This window comes from Odontesthes bonariensis, chromosome 13 (genome assembly GCF_027942865.1).
Source record: "Odontesthes bonariensis isolate fOdoBon6 chromosome 13, fOdoBon6.hap1, whole genome shotgun sequence".
NCBI lineage: Eukaryota > Metazoa > Chordata > Actinopteri > Atheriniformes > Atherinopsidae > Odontesthes > Odontesthes bonariensis.
This window is the reverse complement of record NC_134518.1, coordinates 19971335-19995094: the sequence shown is the minus strand read 5'-3', so window position 1 is coordinate 19995094 and position 23760 is coordinate 19971335. Positions and strand designations below refer to the sequence as shown.

Below are 23760 nucleotides of genomic sequence, written 5' to 3'. Positions count from 1 at the left end.
GGCAGTCATAAATATGAATATGTTGTGAAATATATATTTAGATTTAAATGAAGACTCAATATATGTGCTTTGATTTCAAATATAACTTGCACACTTGAGTTTTGCCCAAAAGCCTTGAGATATCTTTGATTTCCATATTTACTGCCAGAAAAATGGGAACAAAGTGCAGTGATTAGGTGAAACATCCGTACACATGAATAAGAATGCAGTGTGGAAGGTAAAAGTCTTAAAAGTCAATATTTGGTGTCACAGTCTTTGTTCTTCAACCCAACCTGAACCGTCTTATACGAGCTTGCTTGTAATTTCTCAAAGTAGTCTTCAGGAATAGTTCTCCATACTTCTTGAAGGACATTTCAAAGCTGTTCTTCGGATGTTGGCTGCCTTTTCTTCTGTTCTCTGTCAAGAAGATCCCACACTGCTTCAACATTTTTGAGGTCCAGGCTCTAGGAAGAATTAATCCCTTCATAAGACCTTTTTCCACTGATTTTTAATCCAGATCATGTGTCATTATTCCTAACCTTTGCCTTTTTTCCCCCCTTTTTCCCTTCCTTAAGAATGGCTTCTTGACACTTACTTCCTGATGAGGTTTCAGCAAACAGTATATAGATCAATTGAAGGTCTAATGTCCTCCACCTTGCCCACTTTTCTCTGATGTTTAAGGATACACTGCACACTGTGCTGAGATGTGCCAAGTTTTAAGCTAATAGCTCTTTGGGAGTCTCTGTTGGTCCCAAATCACAATTCTATGTCAGTCAAAAGGAGTATTCTTTGACATTTTCTGTAGACGTTATATAGAGATTGGGGGGTCTGGGAGTCAGTGTTAAGTTGTTAAGTTAACGTACAAAAACAAATCCATTCTTCTGAAAATGATTGTGGTCAAGGACTTGACTCAAAATGAAAAAGCAGGTAGTTTCCAAAGGAAATTTTAATAAGGTCCGCGAACGTAAAAAAAATACAAAGAAATGAGCCGTGGCTCAAGAATTTTACCCAATACTGTACTTGAAATACCGTCAATAGCAGAGTGGACTGTTTCATTTTATTTTCATCTTGTTTTTTGTTTTTTTAAAACACAGATGAACAAGTTAAGAATGGTCTACAATTATTGTGGCATGAGCAAGTAAGCAGCATTCCGTGTTATCTGTTACACAGTGTGAAAAAAATGTAGCTCATTAATGGATTCTAATTATCGTCCGTCCCCCCCTGCCTTTTTCCTCTTCTCCTTTCACATTATTCTCTATCTAATTCAATTTCTTATCCATTGCTTGTCTCTCTCCTCAGTTCGTTGCTCATCCCAACTGCCAGCAACAGCTGATGACTATCTGGTATGAGAACCTGCCCGGCCTGAGGCAGCAGTCTGTTGGTGTGAAGTGCTGGACAGTCCTGGGGGTAACTGTAGGTCTGCCCTTCCTGGCCATTGCCTACTGGATAATGCCATGTAGCAAGGTATGAATACACAACTTGTGTGAGCAAGCATGTCAAACCTAACACATTGTTAATTTATGGTACTTGTAACTGTTGTTACTATTTGCAAAATGTTTTCTGTTGATGCTGTAGCACCTAATGTTCATGATACACAAAGTATTTGATCGTGACACCTCTCCTTAATGTCTGTAGTCTATTAAAAACAGAATTTTCTGATGAAGGAAAAATCATCATTGTTGGTCAACTATACTTCCAACAACTTAAACTGGAAGTATTAGTATTCAACTTTTAGATTTAAGAGGGGGACGAGACGATTAGCTTGCAAGGCAGCATGTGGGATTCGTCTTGCCGAGAGCCAAACTGTGTGTTTGTGATCAAAGGGCAGTCTTTTTTATAGGAGTCAACCCTTATAACTGCTGCTAAGAAGTTAATGTATATGCTTCTCTGAAATCAGTTCAATAAGAACTGGATTTTTTCTTCCCTGAAATATCAAAGAACAATACTACAGGGTTTTTTTTATGTTTCTGCTCTTTTTCCAGCTGGCTTTTGCAAGAGTTTAATTTACCAGCTGGATCCCTTATGGTCGGGATAGAAGATGTATTCCAGATGTACTGTAACATTGAGTCAAACGACTTTACTGTGGATCCGAAACTTTAACTACGCATTTTTATGTTTTTTATATTGTGAAATATGTTTCAAACTTCGACACACTGTTGCTGCTGTTAAGTTTTTAAGGAGGGACCCTAAAGCAGGGCTCAGAAAACAGGCAAGCAAGGGAGACATATAATCATATTATTGTCAGTTAAGCATCTAGAGTCAGTCAGTTGAGGTGGTATAGATGCACAAAACAGTCCAAGTTGAATGGCTGATGAGTGGATTAGAGACATTTGCTGTGAAGTCAGCTTGTCTGAGAGAATACCAGTCACTGAAACCTGAACTGGCATATCTAAGTAGTGGGTTTGTTAGAAAATGTGAGGCGAACAGCTAAGAGGGCATGTTGGCACACAAGCTGACATGTGGGTTCTGCTTAGTGTTGACTGGCTTAGAGTGACTGAGTGAATCCGGCTTTTGCTGTGGCATACAGAGAGTGGAGACCGGGGAACATATGCATATGAGGATTTGTGAGCAGTTCTAGGGATGTGAGCTTCATAATCTCCGGTGTTCAGATGGAGATGAGAGGTGGAAGGCCGCGCCCAGTGATGCATACACACACACACACACACACACACAAAGACAAAAGGCAGGAAATCAAAATATAACAACAAGATGAAGAAAAAAATCTGTAACCCATGTTTTCACTCTTCGGTGTATCTTTTTGTGTAAAAACTTGCCGTTTTGATTCTGTACTTCCTACAGATTTGTTTTAAGTCAGATGGACACCTTCTTTAGAAACCCTGAGCACTCAGCATGGCGTCCATTCACTTACTGTCAAAACAAATCTGGACCAAAGGACTGACAGTTTTAGGTTAAACCGAATGTGGTTTAACTAAACTATGTAAACTTGTTTCACAAAAAAATGGCAGATTTCACATTAAAGAGCATTGTATCATCACTTTTTGATTACACGGCCCGAAACTCTTGATCACATACACTTAATACTCCATCAAGGAAATTATAATTTGTAAAGTAACACAATATGACAGAGGCCACACAGGAACTCAGTGAGCGGTAATGCAAATCTGCTCATCAACCTGGATAATCCTGCAAAACCTCATCATCAAGTGGTGTGTGTGTGTGCTTGTGCACTTAGATTCAGTGCTTAACAGACAGCGTTAAGGACTATTGGCTCATGTCTGGTGTTACTGATGAATTAGTCATTTTGCCGGCAAAGAGAAAGAACAGCTGATGTCAAGTGTGTGTGAGATGATGGAAAGCGGTTTGCGCTGAGAGTTTCTCCACCACTGAGACATGGATTCAATCACGAGGCACTAGCTGTGTCTGATCTCACTGTGTCACAGAAACACCTGTGTATGTAGATGTGTGAGTGTATGCACGTGTGTGCATGCATGATTGCATTTGATGATGAATCAACCAGCAGATGAGCCTGCAGGTGACAGTCTGCAACTTGGTGACACAATGAAGAGAGCAGTAAAAGTAGCGTCGTGTGGAGATTTAACATGACAGTAACGGGCCGAAGAGCTAGCTGCTGAATATTATTGTTGTTGTGTCTGTTTTTTTGTTTTTTTTGTGTGCTGTGTACATTGACCAATTATATGATTGAAAAGGCAGAACTACCAGGATGGGATAATCAAAACAAATATCAAAAGACTTAAATGGATTCTTATTTGTGCTTGGAAACAATGGGACAGTAGCTCAACAGAGACAACTCTAAAATGATTGGTTTTGGTGATAAAATTGATAATCACGGACTAGATCACAATAATGCATCACCACTAACAGAGACAGGTCCCGAAGACAAAGCTTTGATGTGTTCTTGCTGATTGTGTGCTCTCCTGCACCTGGAACTAATCATGCAATTTTATTTTGCTCTTCTCATTAACTGCTCATCTCATACAGCTCATAATGTTTCTCAATTGTATGGTGCCACAACACGCCATTATCAAAAGTCTAAGCCTGGTTACATTACATCTTAGCCTAGAGAAATAGAAACGAAGAAGATATCATTGTTGTTTCCCAAATCGAATTTCTATATAGATAGATAAGAGGCGACAAATGGATGGGTATTGAGGCTGAAAAGGTTGGGAAATAGAGGAAAAATAGATGTATCCTTATGAGAATTATTTTCTTCCTTTCTTTAGCAACAGAAAATAAATTTAACTTATGAATAAAAGAGATTACCACCTAATGAGACAAGCTTCAGGAGTTAGTAAAGGATTAACCCTGCATTTGACAAATGAATACCTGGTGTTCATTCCTCAGTGTGCATTGATGGTATGTGTAATGAAAGTGAATTTACTAAAGATAAGCAATACTGTAATGATGGTAACACTAAAACTTATTTTCTGACACAACCTCACCAAAGGAATGACAGAAGTGCTCTCTGTTCATGGTGATTTGAACTGCAAACACAATCACTTTATTGCAGCAGTCATACAGGGACGTGTTGCTTCTATATGAGCTATCTATCTCCCTTTAAATTGTTTACTGCTTTTTGTCATTCATGGAATTTTCTTAGATACCCCTTTGCATGATTGTTTTTCTTTCGGGAGTTCAAATCAATTTCATTTCACAAAAACAATCCCCAATCAGCGCTCACAAGACTGGTCACTGGCCATTTATTTCTGATGGAATGACTGGATGTCACCAGGCGGTTCTGTGGTTTCTCACTTACCCCTGTCAGCAACGATTGAGGCTGATCTATTTTTAAACAGCCGATTATGAGTATGATCATTTACCAATCAACTAGTTATTAGTAAATAGGATTCTGCATCTATTTATGTCTTTTAATAATAAGAGAGCTGGTTGAATTCAGGATTCATGGACCAGGGCTTGTACATTTCATATTTCAAAGTTGCCCACATTTCCACTTTTGCACTTTAGACTTTAGACTGTTACCATAACATTTTAATCTATTAAATATATACTGTATATGTATGTTTATTCATTTATTTATTAGTTTGTTTGCTTTTACACTTACTTGTCACTCAACCTTAAAATGGCCTGCCCCAGATCAGTTTCCAGCATAAGTTAATGATGAATGAAAGTGAAGGCACTTTCATGTCCCTTAAGATGCCACGATAACACAGAGGAACTGGAATATAGTCGGGGGTGCACAGGAAACACAAGGAGAAAGGAAAAGTCTTTGAAACACAAGGGAACATCAATGGAAAAGTTCATTTTTTTGTCGGTAACCATAACAGGTTTCATGAGCCAGTTACAGTGTGTATACATTGTAAATGTAGACAAGAATGTGTAGAGAAAGAAAACATTTTTTTATCCACTTACCAAATCCTCTTTTTTCTTACTCATACTTAGATAAAGAATTACTGGAGAGGATACCTGACCACACATAGTGTACTTCAAAGTTTATTCCCCCAGGTGAAAATAGTAAGAAGACACAGAAGCTCCATTCTGCCCCTATGGAATTTACATTTACACCAGACTTTTTTTTAATTAAATCTGCCTGTGCCCGCGACCAATGGCTTCTCTCTGCCATTTCGTCAGAGAGAAGCTAAGTTCATGTCACCATAACACAGATAAAAAGAACCGGTGCAGTTTGCCATTACCACATAGCAGAAAGCTTGATCTGGGTTGACCATATCGTTTAAGCAGAGGGGTGCCTTATCAGCACAGTTGAGCAGCTGGGAGAAACGAATGTGGCTGGAGCCTTGGAGGAAGTTTTGCAGGGTTAAGAATTATCCGACCACCTCTTCCTGTACAGGTTAGCAGTGTGTGTCACATGGGACGAGCTACAGGATCTGATGTGTATTGTGCATGCAGCGAGTAGAGATGTCCTGTGGGTAGTTAATATTGGACACAGCATGTTCAGAGATTAGCAAATATTAGGATCTGAAATGTGGGTTGAAAGTGTGCATATGTGTGTCTTGGCATACTTATGTGCAATCTGAGTGGCGGCATGTTAAAGCTATTTTTGCGATACCTTTTTGCATTACGTCCTCCCCATATGGTGCGTTTCAACAAACTGTTGATTGTTTGGCATCGAGTTACTCTGGCATCATGTCGCTGTGAGAGTAGTTAAACGCATCAATGGAATCTAACAGCTGCTGTTTGACTGCTAAGATGGTTTTTGTTGTGGTGCTTTTCAGCTTTTCTTCTCCAAAGACCAAAATCTCAGGAGCATAAGTTTTTCTCAGAAAGAGGACAGATGCTTTCTGCATGAGTACTGTTCATAAAGTGCACATGCTTTTTCAGCATGACGGTTGTATAAAAAAATTGATTTTGAAACGTTTTTACCAATCTTTATTTTTTATCTTTTGATTTAGGCCCACTCGCATCTGTAAACCACAGCTAAATAGTGGAACGTGCAGTATACCTTATTGTATTCTTAATCTTATCACCGTCAGCTTGGCCAGATCCTGCGGAGCCCCTTCATGAAGTTTGTGGCTCACGCCGTGTCCTTCACGATCTTCCTTGGCCTGCTGATTGTCAATGCTTCTGACCGCTTCGAAGGCGTCAAGAACCTGCCCAACGAGACCATCACAGACCATCCACGACAGGTGTTTAGGGTCAAAACCACCCAGTTCTCCTGGACAGAGATGTTGATCATGAAGTGGGTGTTGGGTGAGTTGACTTATCACACAAATCATACACATACACACAGTGACTCAGTTACTCAGTTACAGTCTTAAAATGCATATTAATGGATATGATTAGAAGGCTGTAGATGGTAGTGGGTGTTAAGATATACTAGATAGTTGATGATAATCATAATGTTAAATGAATGAAATATCGATATTGCATTGATTTTGCACGTATATGATAGTATAGTGATTTGATCTCAACTAATAAAATAAAAACGTTACTGAATTGGGACTGTCAACACAATTCAAAATAATGTGCAGTGGTATGAGGAGAGAATTGGTCCACACGGCCTGGATGATTTGCACTTTTGGGAAGGCAGCATTAACAATGTACAAATCTTGCTTTTTCAGGGAAAGGCCTTGATTATGTCAGAAAAATACTAACAGGCCATATTCTGCACATACTATGATCCCATATACTGAACTGCCATGCCTATATGCCAGACCCATCACCCACCGAAAAACACCTAGTGCAGTATGTATCAACTATGATGTCAGAATTCAATACAGTTGACCCAAAAACCATAGAGGAAACAGTCCAGCATCTTAAACCATCGACATCCTGTCTTGACACAATGCCATCTGACTTCTTCAAAACTATTGTAAGCTCTGTCCAAACAGATTTGCAGCAAATAATAAACTGCTCACTTCAATCAGGCACGTTTCCTAAACCCTTAAAAGTAGCTGCCATCAAGCCACTCCTAAAAAAGAGAACATTGGATGCTTCCATTTTTAACAAACTACAGACCCATCTCAAAAGTTTTTGAGAAAGTGGTTTTTAATCAACTCAGTAACTTCTTGAACTCCAGTGGACTCCTTGACAAATTTCAGTCAGGCTTCCGACCTCACCACAGTACAGAAACGGCTCTTATTAAAGTGTTAAATGACATAAGGTTGAACACTGACTCAGGCAAGGTGTCAGTTCTGGTCCTGTTGGATCTCAGTGCTGCATTTGACACCGTGGATCACAGTATACTGCTGAACAGGTTGGAAACCTGGGCAGGACTCAGCGGGACAGTCCTAGAATGGTTCAGGTCCTACTTGGAGGAGCGGAGTTATTTTGTGACTATTGGAAGTAATCAATCTGATCGAGTGGCTATGACATGTGGAGTTCCTCAGGGGTCAATTCTTGGACCCCTTCTGTTCACTCTTTACATGCTGCCTCTGGGTCAAATTCTGAAGAACTCTAAAGTCAACTACCACAGCTATGCAGATGACACACAGATATATCTTGCACTGTCTCCAGATGACTGCAGTCCTATACAGTCATTGTGCGACTGCTTAGAGCAAGTCAAAAAGTGGATGAACCAAAATTTCCTTCAGTTAAATCAAGAAAAAACTGAGGTCATTGTGTTTGGCAACAAAGAAAATAGGTTTGCTGTCAGTAAACATCTTGAGTCACTGTCTCTAGAAACTAAATACCAAGTCCAGAACCTCGGCGTGCTGATAGACTCAGACCTGACCTTCAACTATCATATCAAATCAGTCACCAAATCAGCCTTTTATCAACTTAAGAACATATCCAGAATTAAGGGTTTCATGTCCCAAACAGATCAGGAGAAGCTGATTCATGCTTTCATCTCCAGCAGACTTGACTACTGTAACGGTCTTCTGACTGGACTCCCCCAAAAGAGTCTCAAACAGCTGCAGCTCATTCAGAACGCTGCAGCCCGAGTTTTAACCAGAACAAAGAGATCACATCACATCACCCCAGTTCTCAAGTCTTTACATTGGCTCCCGGTCAGATACAGATTAGATTTTAAAGTTCTGCTTCTCGTCTACAAATCACGGAATGGTTTAGGTCCAGAATACATGAATGACATGCTAGTAGAGTATAAACCCAGCAGAGCTCTGAGATCTGCTGACTTAGGTCAGATAGTGGAGGCCAGAGTTCAAACTAGACACGGTGAAGCAGCTTTTAGCTGTTATGCTGCACACAACTGGAACCAACTACCAGCAGAACTAAAATCAGCCCCAACTGTAAGCACTTTTAAATCCAGGTTAAAAACATTTCTCTTTCGGTGTGCTTATGGTTGAGTTTATATCTTTCTTTTTCCCCTCTTCTTTGATTGCTTTTAATTTTTATTCTATTTTTTTCTCTTTAAATTGCTTGTTTTTATGCTGCTTTATGCTGTTCTTTTAAATGCCTTGTCTTTATGTAAAGCACATTGAGTTGCCTGTGGTATGAAATGCGCTATATAAATAAAGATGCCTTGCCTTGCCTTGCCTATGTAACAAAAATTGTTACAAAGTTGAGCAGCTGAAATATTACGTCAAGCAACTACTGGGACGATATCACACTACAGAAACCGGTCTTCTCAGTTCCAACATATTCGCAAAATGTTGTTAGACAAGGTGATGCAACTCCGTGAAAAAGAGTTCCATGGCAATTTTTTTAAAATTGTATAACCAGAATCTTCTTCAAAACAAAAATGGTTTCATATGTTATCTTTGTACTTTTTTCCCTCTATTTTAGGCTTTTAATGATTTGCAAATCCTTGCAGTCGGTTTGTATTTACATTTGACAAAAGTCCTCTATATCATAGAAAGATGCATGCAAGAGAAGTTTGTTATGCCACTACAAAGGTTTTAAAAAGCGTACCCTCTGTAAATGAGTACAGATTCTGCAGAGGGTCAGAGCACTCTTTGCACACCTTTGATATAAGGCATAATTAAAGATTTACACCGCAGCGTACCAACCAAGTGGATGAAAGCCAAGGTTATAGTAATACAACAACACATACTCTTTCATCTTCCGACGATCAAACCGAGGTTACCTCCAGCGTGGATTAAGCACAAGCCAAATTTCTTAAAGCAGTGGCCATGCTGAACCTCAGTGATAAGCCGGAGGACAATTTGGAGCTTGAGATTTGTTGCTTAAGAGATATTATACAGCGAAATAAAGAGAAAAGGAAATTGAAGGAAAGGAGTGGCTGAGGGGGATAGATGGGTGTGGAGTATGTGGCACACAAGAAGTATGAGAAAGCAGGAAGAAAGAGGGGTGGGTGACAAATGAAGACAAACTCCGATGGATAAATAGCCCATGGCCATTTATGTTAGACCTCAGCTGCTTCCTTCTGCTGATGCTCTTTCAACCATTAACACACCAATAACAAGATCACGTTTTTCTGTGTGTGGTTTGTGTATGTTGGTGTACATGGGGTTGTGCTTTTATTTATGTGTAATGGTGCCATTCTTGTCCCCATAGCTGACATTTTTGGCTGCAGCTGTTGTCGCAGGGATGTGTGTGTGTGTACAGTGACTGGTTCCTCAGTTAGACTGCATAATTGTAAATCCTGTAACATGTTTTGATGGCCCAGATATGATTCTTCTCAGGACGCCTTTTCACCAAGAAATTTTCCCCTTGTTCTGGCCCCAAATGGTGAAGGGCAAACTGGTTCCACAGGAAAAAGTAGGCTTTCAACTCTGTGTATGTGTGTTTGAGCGAGAGAGAGAGAGAGTCAGTGTGTGTTCATATGCACCTTACTCAAAAGTGACATATCTCGGATTTATTCGGTTTAAATAATAAGCTTTACTGCCACCATGTGTTCATTTACATGCTTCTTTGTATGTACATGCATAAGTCTGCTAATAATCGCATGAGTGCATGTGAGAGTCTCCTTATCTTTCTGCATTTGTTTTTTTTTGTTTGTTTATTTCCTGACTTACGACAACATATTAATGCGTTTATTTGTGTGTACTGTATGTTCCCTCTTCCTTCTTGCAGGCATGATTTGGTCAGAATGCAAGGAGATCTGGACCGACGGGCCCAGAGAGTACATCATGCACCTCTGGAATGTTCTAGACTTCGGCATGTTGTCCATCTTTGTGGCATCCTTCACAGCCCGTTTCATGGCTTTCCTTAAGGCATCCAAAGCCCAGCAGTATGTAGACTTGCATGTACCGGATGAAGACCTCAGCAGCGCGTCACTGCCTGACGAAGTGGCTTACTTCACTTACGGTAAACAGTTTTTCTGAGAAACATGTTAGAAATGACAGTAATGTTAGTAGTATTACATGTGTTTAAAGGTATGGGAACGTTTTGTCTCCAGCATTTCCGAAAAATAGCGTGGGCAGAATCAGAGCTCCTCCTCTTTCTTTGTTTTTATTCAGCTTTGTCGTTATCACTCTTAATGATATCTATCAGATCATCACTATTCTGATGTTTAACAAAATCAATGCCTGGTTCTACAGCAATGGCTCTTCTCTTATGGATCAACCCCCCCAGAAAAGGCCATTTCGACTCTATGATCAAATGTAAAGGCTTTTCAAGGGTCCTTCACTGTTATGGTACATCTTTAACTGATAACTAGCTTCAAATCACATGAGTATTGAAAAGTATATGAGAAAAATGTCATGAATACCCCAGACCCCTCAGCTGGCTCTAGACCTTGTATCTAAATGCATTTTTGATGATCTGACGTCCTTGGTCACATTAACGTACCATCTACTCAACCAATGTACCTCCTGACAGCGATAGACAATGTATTTGGCAGCGTGTTGCACTGGGTCAGTTACCCATCGCTTTTGTTTGGCTTGTGGGACAAGCAGTGGAGAACAAGACAGCGTAATGTGGGCATTTTGTTTGTAATCTTGAGTTTGGGCGATCGCAAGCATGCTCATAAATTACTCGGTATAAGTGACTTATGGCTGCCATATGTGCAGCAAAAAAGAAAATACGTGCACGCAAAGAGTCGAGGGAAATTCACAAAGTATTCAACTCCTGAGCAGTAAGCATACATGCAGCGACCAGAACCACAAAATCTATATGTAAAAATATAACCTGACACAGGCTGCAGGCTTTACTGTACACATCCTTAGTGGCACATGAATGGAAGCCTCATCAGTGCTGCCCCCTGGTGGGTAGTTTCAGTCACGACACATCAGGAAATACAAAAAGGTGTTTAAAGATCCTTAACAGAAACAACAAAATTGTGAATTTGAGCTATCAAGATAACTTTTTCAATTATTTTTCATACTAGTTTAACCATCCTTTCCTATACAAGTGCCTCTGTCCTTATCTCTGTACTTCTTGAGCACACTTTCCCTTCATCTCGTTTCTTTGCAGCCCAACCAGCTCATCCTCATTGGCTCTCCCTCCTGCTGCTCCCTGTATCTCCAACTTCTTGCCTGGCTTTCCTATTTCTATCCTCACTTAATCCATCCTCTTACTGTGCTGTCTCACGAGCTTATGTTCCTAAAAGCCATGATTATGCTGCATGACAACATCCACCGAATATTTATTTGCCACTGCGACATAACGTTTACTTTGCACACTTTAACCAAAAGGAATCCATAGAGTAAGTGATGTGCTTGTGTGCTTCAAATTAAATGCGCACTGTACAAAATGTGCAACTCAATATAACCCTTCTGCTTTACATTTACAGGTGCTATGCGTCTAATATCCAACAAATGGTTTACAACGCACTTCTATATGTTTCTAAGCAGTAACATAGGGATGAAAAGAAAGGTGTAAGATCCAACTGAATTTTGAACATGCATAAAGATCTTTCTCCTCCTCTTCCTCCAGCCAGGAACAAGTGGCGCCCATCTGACCCCCAGATCATCTCAGAAGGCCTGTATGCCATCGCTGTGGTGCTGAGTTTCTCACGCATCGCCTACATACTGCCAGCCAATGAGAGCTTTGGCCCATTGCAGATCTCACTGGGGCGCACAGTCAAAGACATCTTCAAGTTCATGGTCATCTTCATCATGGTGTTTGTGGCCTTCATGATTGGCATGTTCAACCTTTACTCGTACTACCTGGGAGCCAAGTACAATCCTGCCTTCACCACGTGAGTTAAGCCCTGCTGTGAGAATGGTTTATTGTGTTCAGGATGCATGTGTAGCTGTGTGATCAGGCAGCGATAAGTCTGAACATGTTTATGACTTTAGACTAATTTCCCTGTTATTTCAGGGGTGTTTGCTCTGGACCTGCTTTCCTGCTAGATAAGACCGAGCAACTTGGAAATCCCCCAGGAACAATAGAAATGGTCACATGAAGTCTCGGATGAGATTGTATTCTGTGTTCATTAGATGCATGGTGCTCTATCAGTGGCAGAGATCGAACTTTAATCTTCCCGTAGGCCTAATGCTGGCAATCAGGCTATTTGGTTGAATCTAATAAGGACAAAGGTTCACTTAGGGCGATCTATACCGTATGATAATTGTAAAATGTGGTTTCGTTTCACACATTTAACAAGATTAGCCATTTACATATCACTACTTTGTGTTGATTTTACTGTCCATTCTGATTTAACTTTCAGCATGAGATCATAGTAGCATTCAGGATCAGAGCTCAGGGATATGGATCAGTGTTGGTAAAATTTCCAGGCCTGTGGTGTGAAAATCATCTCTCTTCTCTTTTTTTCCTGTAATCCATCCATTTAAAAAAAATTATCATAGTGGATTTGAAAGTATTAAGGCCGTAAAGGAAGCTTTTTGGGTGTTTTGACACAGTCTTTGAAGTTGTTGGCTTTGCTTTAGGCACCTGAGTGGCGCTTGGCCTTGCTCCTCGTTTGATAAAGCAGAGACAGGATAGACGCAGACAGGGTTATTGACCACAATCTAACACAAGAGAGTTGACAGTGATCTTCCCACAATATTGACTTTGCACATGCCCACCTCCTCCTCTCCACACTGACAGTTTCTTCCTGGAGGTGCATGTTCCGTTTTAAGTAGTCTGACAGACAGATCGAGTTAGACAGGCTGCCCTATTTGAGGTTTCAAACTTGCAAAGATATTGTCAGCAACACTGCTGTGAATGCATTTTGCATGTTAAAGCGCTGCAGTCACACAATATCAGTGTGTTTTGATTCCGTAAATCAAGACTATTATTTTAACATTTATGCAGTCAAGCTGTTGATGTGATGTGATATATCTTAAAGTATCAGGCTGTTTTTAAAGCAATCAGCTACTCAGACACATCAGTCTTTACCTTAGTGATACCTTCCTTCATTGTAGCTTATCCACTTCTCAGACTGTCCATCCTTTCTTATCAGCTGCAATCCGACTGGCACCGTCTCTGTCGGATATTTGTTGATATCAATCTTGGGCTGCTGACTGGATCTGTCTGCTTGTTATCACTCCACTTGGAGAGAAAACTCTCTGAGATTTCTTCTTGTCACATCTGATTGCTCATTTTCTCAGAAGAAGATATCCACAGATTTTAATAAATGACATTACAGTATGGCTGCTCTATTTGTAATTCCGCTGTAACATGCTGTTCTTTTGTTGAAGCTGTTTTTTCTTTAATACATTTCACCCTTTTAAGTCGCAGCAGAGCACGGACATTGTTTTGCATTGTTTTCATAACCTTGCCAGATCTAATATCCATATTTAGTGGCATATAATGATTTTCTTTTCCTTTTTTTTCATTTTTGTATGTCAAGAGAAGCGAGTGCCTGTGCTGTCTGTTATGTTTTGCTGGTCTGGAGTAATTGGTTCGGAGTAATCTGATGCAGAGTTTCAGAGTTTAGACCCACAAACTTCTTGTATCACATCCAATTATAATATTCGCAAAACACCCACAGCAAAAACTGATGTTTCAGAAATGGCAAAAGCTCAAGATATTTACACCAATTTGTTGTTTCTAGTTATTTTGTCAACTGTACAGTTGTTGTTTCAGTTTTCCAAAAATACTTTGCAACTTGATTTTCTGTCTTCTAATTATGTCTGTCCAACTGATTTCCTTTCCACTTAATATAGGAGCATCCCTCTTTAGTATGTTTCTACCTAAAAGCAGAAGCCTGCACTCTTTGTTCTTTTAGGTGCTGTTGTTCATCATTATCAAGTTAGAAAGTTATCAAATGGCTTTCATTTCAAACCGATAGGATCACAAACCAGATGCAGCTGAAGCAAATATCTATTGTTTGTGCACCATTGTTGGAATTATCCTCACACGTTCCTATCAAGTGACAGTGTACAATTCTTGAGCCAATCCACATCCACTGATACACATTATCAGGTAAAGAAGGAAATATGTGCAGCAATTCATAGAAATATTGACAAGCACAAGTGTAAATATAGTATTTAAGGTAAATATAGAGTTTGTACAATTCTAACAAGCTTGAAAGTTCATATATGATATGACCACAGCCGTGAACCTCATCACGGCCTAAGCCATTTTAGACAAGCCTTCTTGTCATTTCTCTAAGTATTCAGGAAAAGTTCTCCAGGCCTGAAGGACTTGAGAATGGCTTATTGACAGCCATCCTTCATGTTATCTTTGGCAGTTTTTGTGAGTGCAACTGAAGAAATGTGAACAAATGATGTGTCTTTATGACAACCTGATAGCAACAACGGGCCTAAAAAATACTATTTGCTCAGGGTTTTTTTTTTTATGTGTACACACAACACTGGTTTTCCTCCCCCGAGTTGAGAAGTGCTTTGAATGATTCATGGGAAAATATTGTGTTGCTTAAAAAACATTGTCCTCTGACATTGGTCGGGTACAAGGACGGGACTAAAGTCGGGGGAAAAGCAAGCAATAGCCAAAGAAAAACTTTGAAAGTCCTTCAGAAAGCAGAACTTATTGATCAAGACAACTTTAGATTACAAGAAAGTCTGGCTTCTAGAAGCAAAATATAAAGAAATAAGGGGTGGCTAAAGACTTTTGCAGATTACTGTATATATACCCTGGACTTCATTTCTAAGTTTATGTGTGATAAGGCATCTACTCTCTCATGCTGACACACTCAGTGCTGTGCTGTGAATATACAGTAGCTCCTTTGCTGAGTCTCAGCACAGTGACGCTGTGAGTTCTGCTTGACTACCCGCGTGGAGACTTAGCAGACAGTTAACTGACACGTGCCGCAGATGTATAGGCAGAAACGGAGTCTGATGGAGCTGAAAAAGGCTATCAGAGAGATTGTGGTCAGAATCCAACAGTCTGACATAATGAAGACTTCTTACAAAGCAAAGACCAGGCGCAGAAAAATACCCTGGTGTCTACAGATGGAAGGGCCTTATCATCACCAGCCATCACAGTCATTTCCGTTGCAAGTGTATGATCCACTCTCCCCCCTCTGCTTTGGAGATCAGCATCAAGGCTGATTTTAAAAAGATCAGTGTGAACACGAAATAAAACGAAACCACTGCATTTCTTATCACAGTGTGGAGAGAAGGGGGAGTTTTATTTCTTCCTCTAAACAAGCCTCTGACACTTTCAGCAGCAGCATCTGGTTTGCGAGAGCTGCGTGTTTTGAACTTGGCAAAAAACCTGGAGTTGTGTTGTAGTTAGTTTCACCGCCAGGGGTCACTGTGGCATTGACTCTCACTCAGTAAATGCCTGAGCAAATGCCTGGAATCAAGTGTGCAGAGAGGGAGTTCTTATCATTTGTCCTGTGTTTACATTTTTTCTGTTAAAATGTAATCAAGCGTTTTGCTGCATCCTAATGTGATGACTGTGGAGATGTTTTATATTTTGTTTGGTTGTCTGGAGGTTTAATTCACTAGTAAAATTCACCACCGAGACTGCCACATTTGTTATGTCTGGTAATAACAGTTGTTCTCGAGCTGTGCGGCAATGTGCCCTCCATCTCCTTGGTCCCTTGTGACCCTGTAGAGAACATATGCCTGTGCTCAGTTCCCTGTTTGTGTGTATGTGTGTGTGTGTGTGTGAATTTTGTGATGTTAGATGTTTGACAGGACTCGTTTGATGGAGGGCAGAAGAACAGACTGGTCTGATAGCTCTGATTCGATGAGGAGGGTGGCAGGTGGAGGATGTAATGATACCCCAGGAGGGACCACTCAGGCTGGGTGACGGAGGGAAAGAAGTGAAAGGATGGAGGGCAGTTTGTGATAGAGGAGTGAGGCTGAGGATTTTACTTTGCAACTCACACTAGCGAAAACTCACACACATGAGTGCACAGCTTGATAGGGCTTAATAAAAACTGAGCCACACGCATACCCAAACCCCACAGGCGTGAACACACTTCTGACTCACATACTTAAAATCAGACACACCAGATGCTCTTCGTTGGGTGCCCACGCAGTTGTCTTCTCACATGTGCAAATACACTTAAGCAGCCACATAAATCCTTATTGTTCCTCACTGCTTGTGTTTCCGAATGCTACAACAATTGCTTAATTGGTCAAAGAAACCATATGTGTTCAGGTCAACTCCTTCACAGACACACTTATCTGGATTTTGATTTGGACAGTGCTGGTGTGGAGTACTGGATCCATCTCTATGTTCCAGTCCACTGTGCATGACAACACTGCGCAGAAAGAGATGGAGAGAATGGGGAATCAGAAAAAGTCTGGATGGGTGAAAAGTGGGCAAAAGTTGAAGCTGTGCCTTTTTTTGGAGAAAGAGTAAAAGAAGAGGACACAGCAGGGTCTTAAGCGTCTTTAAATGAAATGTAAATGTGATTTTTATTGATGCCAAAGTAAAAGAGAATGAATACAGCAGAGTCATCAGGTGCCATAGAATGAGGAGATAAAGTGAATTGGGAAGAGGAGGAGGAAGACAGAGGAGGATGGAAGGGATGACGGATGAGAGGGGAACTGGAGGGAGTGATGCAGAGGAGGGTGTTTTTGGCTCGGCTCTTTGTTCAGGCAAAATGCAGGAGACCTGCCAGATTACATAGACAAAGGAGGAAGAAGAGGGGAGAGAGAATGGTAGAGAATAAGAGAAGGTCATGCAGGCTGAGCAATAGGTAGACGGACATCCTCACAGGATTAGCACAGATTTAAGCATAAACATTTGAAAAGGTGGGAAGAAATCTGAATGCAAGCACTTTGCACATTTATTTGTTCACTTAACCTATTATGTGCCACGTGTTTCCATCTTAATTCATGTTAGTACATGTTTTTAAGTTCTTTCCACACCATTAAAACATGCACCTACTGCAGCTGAGTCAAAAGACACAATAAGTGTTGACAGATGTAAACAAGACCAGAGAAATTTGCGACTAAAATTATTTTATTTAATGAAACTGGAGTCGACAGAGGGGGCAGGAATGAAAAGCAGGCCAAAGAGAGGAGTTGGGAAGAGGAAAGGATAGAAAGATAAAGATTAAGATGTAGGCAGAAATAACGAAAGTAAAGTGAAGACTGAAAGGCTGTGGAGGAAGAGAGAAAACAGAGCATGAAAAAGAAACATAACCTGGAGGGGACACTGGGATCCTGGTGAAAGAGACAGGGTCTGGAGAGAGGATAAGAGGTGGGCAAAAGTACTGAAGGTGTGATGAAAGGAGAGAATCTATTAGCTCTGAAGGGAAGACAAAGGTGTCATGTTCAGCCTTTACTATTCAGAGAGACACAGCGAGATCACGTACAAAAGTAACAGAAAGATTAATTATTCATGACTTGTACAGGATGTCAAATGTCAGTGCACAGACTATTAGTTTTAAAGTTTGTCCCAATATTGAGCATTTTTCAGTAATTTCCTCTATTTTATGACAAATTATGTCAACTATTTGATTTTGCACTTGGGTGATGAGACAGATTCTGTTTTAAAGAGCACTAAGGCCATAATTTAAGATAAAATCTATGGAAATGAATTTTATTCCCCTGTCCAGATAAGTGGTGGGGGACTCATATCCACTGGATTAGGGGACAGATGACCAAAGAACAAAACCAAAGCAGTGAAACTATCAATCAATAATCAATATAGCTTGTGTAAGAAAGGTAAACAAGAGTTTGCTGATGTTAGCGATCTGACCTTTATTAAACTAAAACTCTGCTGGGATCTAAGTTTATTCGTTTCTTACTCTACTATTGCGAATGCAAAACAATGTCCACGTTGGAGGTGATATGACTTCTTGAAGGAAGCGTGGCAGAAATAGTTTGAGAGAAATAAAAAGAACCAAGACAGACCTGTCAGCTAGGACATTGGAGTTTGAATGCAGGGCTGTATGTTGCTCTCAAACCTGTTTTTAGCTTTCAGTATTGATGGTGCCTTTCCAGATGTGAAAGTTCCCTGTTCCAAAGACACTAATCCAACCCTATACCATCAGAGATGAAAGCCTTTGAACTACGTTCTGAAAACATGGTCCCTTTCTACTTCAGCCATGTGGAGGCAGCTCTTGTTTGAACAATGTTCCACTGCCTCAGTCCGTTTTGAATTGCATTTGGCCCAGAGAAGACAGAAGACAGGTTTTCAAGATCATGTTCAAATTTGGCTTCTTCTTAATATGATGAAGTTTAAACTGCATTTGTGTTTTGCACAATAAAACTGTATTCAGGAGGTGTTCCTGAGCCCATACTGTGATTTCCATGACAGAATCCTGACTATTTTAAATGCAGTGCCGCCTCAGGGCCCTGCAGAGGCCTCCAATCGATGTATGATATTGTATACTGAAGATGATGGAACATTCTAAATCTTTGCAGTTTTATGTTTTCTTTTGCAGCTTGCTGAAAATCCTCCCCCATTAACTTCTTAGAGACTTATTGGTTACAATTTTGTACCACCTACTTTTCCAGCCAAAGTCAGTCAGTACCAATGTCCCAACATGTTTGTTGCCATCAAATCCAAGGAGAGTCGAAATAATAAAATGTCTCACTTTGTTCACATTATGTTCAACTGTGAATGACATATCGGTTTATAAGATTTGCAAATCATTGCGTTCAGTTTTTATTCACATTTTACACTTTTTCGGAATTGGGGTTATTTTTCTAAGTCGGGTGTGGCTCGAAAAACCACTCGTCCAAACTGACTGAAGCAAAGCATCCAAACGAATGACACAATGCGGCATCACATAAAAATAGATTTATATCTCGATGCTTTGCTGGTTGTTTTTCTCAAATTATATGATATATTATTTCAATAACAAATAAAGTATATTGCTGGATTTTATTTAATGAAAGGTAAGAGTAAATGCAGAAGCCCCTCACTCTTATGTTTGAGTTTAAAGCTGAACATGATTCTATCAAACTATAGTTGTTTCTGCATACTGTTGATTTCATCAACCTGTACTCTGTAATTGTCAAAAAGCTCTGAGAAGCATGTCACATGTGTAATATCTATTGTTTTTTATTCTTTATTCCTAATAAAGAATAATGAAACATAAAAATTAAACGGTTGAAAATTTAAACACGTATCCTGTAAATGAGGTCTTTGATAGCTGCAAACACGATACGAGGCATGACAACAGAGATTAAAGCTGCACAGCATTGGAATGAAAGAAAGATAACTAAAGAGGTTTTCAAACAAAATAAAGCATCAAACTTGAGTAAAGTTTAGAAAAGGCTTAGAGAACATGTCTGCCAGACATAATGATCTGAAGAATGCACTTCAGAGTCTGATTAAGTGAGGTAGGCAGGGCCTAAAAAAACAGATTTAAGTATTACAACACTGGTGCTTTTTTAACCTGGGCTAGATCTCCACGGTAACTGCACAACAAACCTGCTTCAGTGGAGGTTATGCTTATGGTCTCAACTTAAGCAAGTTGAAAAAAGCTCCATCCTTTTTCTAACTCATTTTCTGACACTATTTCCTCTTAGTGATTCACATTCTCAGCAGAGAGAATAGATTATTAACACAAACCCTGTTCAGACATACTGAGTTTCAATGGTTCCACCGAACACAGCTCAAATCGAATGCCATATGTTGCCACAAGAAACCTGTACGTATCCAGCAGGAAATGCAGAAAATTTGTTTATTTGCTGCAAAGTCTGTTTTGCGCTGAGGGTTTTGCTGCTAATTGAAACACAGGTTACAAAATTGATTAGTACATTGGTATTTATCACAGAGAGTGTCAGGCTTAGGTCAAAATACCCCAGAGATGAGATAAACAAGCACAGTCGAAACAACCCAGATCAGATCAGCCCATAATGAGAGGCTGAACTGAACCACTGCTCACTCTGCCCCCTCACTGTACCCAGCTCTTCCGCAGGGTCTGGATCTTTTCTGGCACAGCTTTACACTGACACATCAGTGTCGCTGACAATTTACTGCACACATTTGTGCTTTCTGTAAGTGGGATTCACTTCAACTCAGTTTCTTTGAACTACTAGGCTCAAAGTTAGCGAATAGCCGATCGTCCATCAAACTTGCGACTGTGTACTGAATTATTTTGTCATTTCACTCATCTCCAGATCGTTTGTCTCGTGCCGTCATTGACCTTTACATGTGCTTCATGTTGGAATTTTGGGCCCCCATAAGCAGTGATCAACATGGTATTCATGGATGCTCTGTGAGTTTAGGAAAGAGTGACAGGATGAGTGAACAGAGGATACAGCACACGCAGCATTGTTGTCATTAAACAGACTTCACGTTAAAGTATTAAAGGGATAGTTCGCCTCTTTTGACATGAAGCTGTATGACATCCCACATTAGCAATATCATTTATGAACATTGACTTACCCCCTGCTGCGTCCTGTGAGCTGAGTTCCAGCCTCGTTAGTTTGCTCGGGTCTCGAAAATAAAGCGTCTTGCTTCTCAAAACAATATGCGTTCAAAAGAGTAATACATTTGCATCACAAAATCCTCCCTCCAGAAAAAGTCAGACCTCACAATCGCTTGGCGCTATTTTTGCCTCCCTTCATATCAATGCGTACAGCTGCCTAGCGATAGCCGCACCTGTTACGGTGTTTACTGCTCGGAAGCAGGGGACTGCTCGGTCTGCACTTTGGTCTGCACAGTTTACACAGCCCGTAGTGATATAATATGGGATGTCATACAGCTTCATGTCAAAAGAGGCAAACTATCCCTTTAAATTAACAAAAGTAATCGTATAAAACTATTGTGGATCTTGCCAAATTATTTCTAAAGATTCTTGCATTTGCCACCCCTGCAGTTCAGCCATGGAGTTACGGATCCCTATTTCAGGCACGATCTTGGTCCATTTCTTGTTGTCCAGGTTGGTAAAACAGTCCAAGTAAATGAGGAAGGCACAAAAAACAAATAGGACAAAAGAAAATATTAATTTAACAACTGAACATTCTGTTTTTGTAAGGCATGCCAACAATTTTTTTCATGAAATTGTTGTCATTTTTGCAGTTTTTCTTACAGATGAAGTAGAGGAAAATGTCAACGTTGTAAAAGAGAAATATAAGAGTTGAATAAGGACAACAACAAAGTGTCAGGACTGAAAACTCAAAGTCTTGACAAGTAGAACATGAGCGACAAAAGAAATGAAAAACAAATTGGAAGAAACAACAGTCTATGTGTGTGACTGAACTGTAAGAAACTGACTGAAGAAAACGGGATTTATATTCAGAAAAGACAAACACATACCATCACTAACACGTAAACAGAAGAAAACAAGGTGGCGGTGGGCTGAAGAGAAGCACTCATGGACTGTGGATGATTAGATGAAAGCGATATTCAGAGATGAATCATCAATCTGCATTGGACAAGATGATTATGCTGGAACCTTTGCTTAAATCAGGTCCAATGAAACATATAAAAATGACTGCCTGAAGAAAACAAGCAAATGGATTATATGAGGTTGATTTCAGGCAAAGGACCAAGAAGATGCTGATCATTACCTCTCTACAGTAAATGCGCAAGTGGAAATTTTGGACACTTTTTTATCAATCTACCAATCAAAAGGCTGATGATGCTAAGGTAATTTTACAAGATGATAATGCATCTTATCACTGTTCAAACTTCTTTTCAGGAAAGACATCAGCTCAGTGACATGGCCAGCAAACAGTCCGGATCTCAATTGAAAGTCTTCGGGGAAAATTGCAAAAAATGGTCCATGACCGGTTCCATCCTGCAAAGCTGATCTAAAAGGTGGAGCCTTAGTGATGAAGAACACTGTTGTGTCATTTGTGAAGTCCTCAAAGAATTAAAGCTCTCATCAAAGCCACAAGAGCTGTAAGACTTTATTGTCTGTGATACTGTCTTTCTCTACTTCATCTTAATAAAGACAAAGTTACAATAAAAAAGTTACTTTCATTTTCAGGTAAATTTCACCCGAAAGCCTGAATGTTTAGCTGGTGAATTAATTAAGTAGCTTGTTTTATATATATATATATATATATATATATATATATATATATATATATATATATATATATATATATCTTTCAGAATATAAAAGAAAGAAGTTGAATGAACATCCTCCAAGTCTGGTGATTCCATAAGTTTTCTTCTTCTCCAAAGTAAAGTCAATCCACTGGGTGTTCTTATTCTCTGGGGTGAAGGGAACAACAAGTGCTCTTCTGAGCAGCTGACCAGAGATCAGTGAGTGTGCCATTCCTACTTCATTGTTCTGGCAGGCCCGGTGCATGCAAGAAGAAAAATTGGACCAGAACTCGGAATTTTAAAGACAAGCAGTGGGTGGAGATAAAAATGGAGAGGACAGATCATTTTGTTCTGAGCTCCAGCAGGGATGTCAGGTGCGAATCTAAAAGGCTGACGGAGATATTTTCTCAGACAAAGGAACAGGGTGATTTTTGAGTTGGTGATTACGTCAAGCCCCCATATATGTGTGGTAAAGCACAGAGATGGTCATTTAGAATTTATTTTGCCTCTAAAGTTTAATCAGTCCGATATCCAATTGTAATCCTCAAAATATACATCAGGAACTGAAAAGGCATTGAGTTTTAACATTAAACCATTTACTTCCAATTCTTCCAACATATACGTAATTGCTCTTTTTGAGTTAAGTAGATGGTACATTGTTGGTGCAACATGTGCAGAAGAAGCATTGAATGCCACATCAACAATTGCATTTTATCCCATTTTAATCACACAGAGTTGAAGGAAATGAGCTGATAACCTCTCATTTGATACCTATTTTCTAGGACTGAAGTTTAAGGTTTTGTTGAGCCTGTTAAAGCAAATAAATCTTGCCCAAACGCTTCAAAGAGCAGAACAGATCTAATGATATCATCAGCTCGAACGCAACAGAGATGTTAATTGTGAATAAGAATCAATTTTACTTTTCCCTTCACCCCTCCAAGGTATGAAAGAACTAATGCCATACCTCATCAGCCAAGCTGTTGCAGCCAGAATCTAATTGCCAAACTCTTATCAAAACAATCCTGACACTTATGAGAGGACAATAACAACCGGAGACAGAAAACTGCAGGCGAGCAGGCAAATGAAAGAGAAGTTGATGTCTTGTTCCTTCTTTCTATTAAAACACTCTAATTGCCCATCTTATGGTGCCATATTCCCCGCTTAATAAGACCCCCCCCTGCAGTTTGCTTTAAC

The 23760-nt window shown here is 39.9% G+C and overlaps 1 protein-coding gene across 1 annotated transcript in view; it reads left to right on the top strand.

The window, feature by feature from the left end:
- The window catches only part of trpc7b (transient receptor potential cation channel, subfamily C, member 7b), a 51721-nt gene that overhangs the window by 16045 nt on the left and 11916 nt on the right, over nucleotides 1–23760 (top strand). Inside the window, exons 4-7 of the mRNA XM_075480655.1 lie at nucleotides 1279–1443; nucleotides 6408–6624; nucleotides 10372–10605; nucleotides 12175–12439. Of these exons, the coding sequence (XP_075336770.1) occupies nucleotides 1279–1443; nucleotides 6408–6624; nucleotides 10372–10605; nucleotides 12175–12439 (881 nt within the window). The remainder of the gene's footprint in view (nucleotides 1–1278; nucleotides 1444–6407; nucleotides 6625–10371; nucleotides 10606–12174; nucleotides 12440–23760) is intronic.